The sequence below is a fragment of the Teleopsis dalmanni genome, chromosome 1 (assembly GCF_002237135.1).
Source record: "Teleopsis dalmanni isolate 2A chromosome 1, ASM223713v2, whole genome shotgun sequence".
Lineage (NCBI taxonomy): Eukaryota > Metazoa > Arthropoda > Insecta > Diptera > Diopsidae > Teleopsis > Teleopsis dalmanni.
The window spans coordinates 164,484,713-164,487,141 of record NC_051846.1 but is presented as its reverse complement, the minus strand read 5'-3'; the positions used below and the strand labels follow the sequence as shown (position 1 = coordinate 164,487,141).

The 2,429-nt window shown below is 27.3% G+C and overlaps 1 protein-coding gene across 1 annotated transcript; it reads left to right on the top strand.

Annotated features, from left to right (window-relative positions):
- Positions 1 to 446: 446 nt before the first annotated feature.
- LOC119669835 (probable cytochrome P450 318a1) lies at positions 447 to 1,185 on the top strand. The gene is made up of 2 exons (XM_038079865.1): positions 447 to 897; positions 990 to 1,185. Exons 1-2 carry the CDS (start codon positions 474 to 476, stop codon positions 1,157 to 1,159), a joined length of 594 nt encoding a protein of 197 aa, XP_037935793.1. The 5' UTR covers positions 447 to 473; the 3' UTR covers positions 1,160 to 1,185.
- The last annotated feature ends 1,244 nt before the right edge of the window (positions 1,186 to 2,429 follow it).

Here is a 2,429-nt window from a genome sequence, read left to right as displayed (position 1 = left end):
CGGTTCGTTGTCATTTTAATGTTTATTCAGCAGTATCTTGGGCGTCTGGAATTATTTTTGTTTGCATGACTACGTTTCAGCCCAGTATACTTTGTTAAAATAGTTAATTTAAATACAGCTCAGTCACTATTATATTCTTTAGTGTTAGTATGGTATTAATAGGTTAGCATTTTATACTTTCTTATTAAAAGTGCTTAATTAACACGCATATGAATCTACAAATATGGTTTATATAGGATCCAATACCAGTTGCATGATGTCACAAACATTTTGATAAACTTAATATATCTTTTATTTACAAACTGTAGCAAAATGGTATAACGTGATTTTAATTAAACAATTTAATTTAATTTTTTATAAAAATTTAAAGTAATCAAAGTGTTTCTGTATGATGAAAAAGTAGAAAATTAAAATATTCATTAAATATTTTAACATTTTTTTTGCAGTCGTTTGAGACAGTTTCAAACGGATTAATGATTCTGCTGATGTGTTTGGCAATCCATTTGGATTATCAGAAAAAATTACGTGAAGAAATCAATGAAACTTATCCTGATGGAAATATTGCAGATATTACAATAACGCAATTGCAGCAATTGAAATATCTGGATATGGTTGTGCATGAATCATTGCGGCTTTTGACAACGGTTCCCATGAATATGCGGAATGTAAGTTCTGACTTTAAGATGCATTTGCCTGCTAAAGACGACAGGGGTGCAATAACAGCGCTGGTACCAAAGAACACATTGGTTGTATTAGATGTTTTCAATATGCAACGTGACGAAGCCCATTGGGGACCAAATGCAAAAAAATTTGATCCTGAACACTTTGCCGAATCAAAGTCGGAACGGCATCCTTACGCTTTTATACCTTTCTCCAAAGGTACACGTAGTTGTATTGGTAAGTACTTAAAGTCTCAAATGAACAAAAAAAAAAAACAATATCCTAAATAATTTAATTTTTTCTCTTCTTTTTATTCAATTGTGGTTCAGGTTGGCGTTACAGTTTATTACTGACGAAGATTTTTCTTGTGAAATTAATTTCTTCTTTCGAATTCCAATGTCCAGGAACAAAACTTGAAGATTTACATTTTACTGAGGGCATTTCATTGAAATTTCATGACAGTCAGAAAATTAACTTTCAAATAAGAAAAATACCTTGAATATTATTTTATTTAATAATCTTAGATGTTTTAGATAGTGTGAGATTTAATTAAATTAATTGAAATTGATATAATTTGTAATGATACAAGTCATCCATCATTATGTTATAATTATTCTAAAATCATTATTTTTACTTATAGTTTTTGGTATATAATTACTATATTTACCACAATGAGTACATTTTTAATTATTTTTAAATATGTTTAAACTCAAAAATATTTTGTATTATTTATTGCATACTTATTTGGAAGATTAAGTTACGGTGTTTTATTATTAATTTAATTATACAGTTCTATTATAGGATTTATGTTCACACAAATATTAAATTTTGATTTAAATATAAAAATATTCAATAAAAATATTTATACAAAATATTAAAAAAATATTATGTGATTGCCAAAAGTTTATGTAGTGCTATATAAAAAATATCTATATCTATCTGTTGGGGGTATAGAAAACATACGGGTATATTAAAAAGGTTAAAATTGATACTCTATAAAACAAGATGTGAGTATTATATTATATATTCTATGTTATTATATAAAGTTATCTAGCATATATATGTATTTTATTTATAATTTATTTTCAATGTATCCAATTTCAGTAAAATAATGTCTTTTACCATTGTAACTTATTTCTAAAATGTGTTCTTGGTTATTTAATACTAACTTAGACAACCTCCAGATGGATTAAATTTTTATGTACATTTGTTAAAGGCATCTTATAGGAGTTAAGTTAGGTTAGATTAATAAAGGTTGGTCACATATAGATTTCTCAGTTCCTAGCCAAACTGCTTAATTTTTTTGAGTCATCTTAGTTTTGGGTTAGTTGTGTCAGAAATTTCTCGGACTTGTAATTTTATGTTTGGTGATGGAAATTAGCTGGCAAGATCAAGCTATTTGTCATCACTGCTTGTTTTTGGGGTTCCGTAAAACACAATTTTGTTTAAGTTTAAGTATAAGTATAAGTCGTCGAAAATTGCTTCGAAAGGATCAAGTACTGTAAGATATCCCCACAGAACTTTTTATTAGTCTAACCAAAGGATCGAGTTTATGAAGACAATCTTCAATTTACTCTACACTAACACTGTAAAAATAAGTTTTCTTAACGTTATAGTTGAGCATTTGAAGTTTGAAGAAAATTGCTTTGAAATGATCAAATACTGTAACATATTTCCTCAAGACTTATTTGAGGTGTTAAGCAAAGTATCATGTAAATACAGACAATCTTCAAATACTCTGCGTTGTGAATTTAAAAATAAATTTTTAA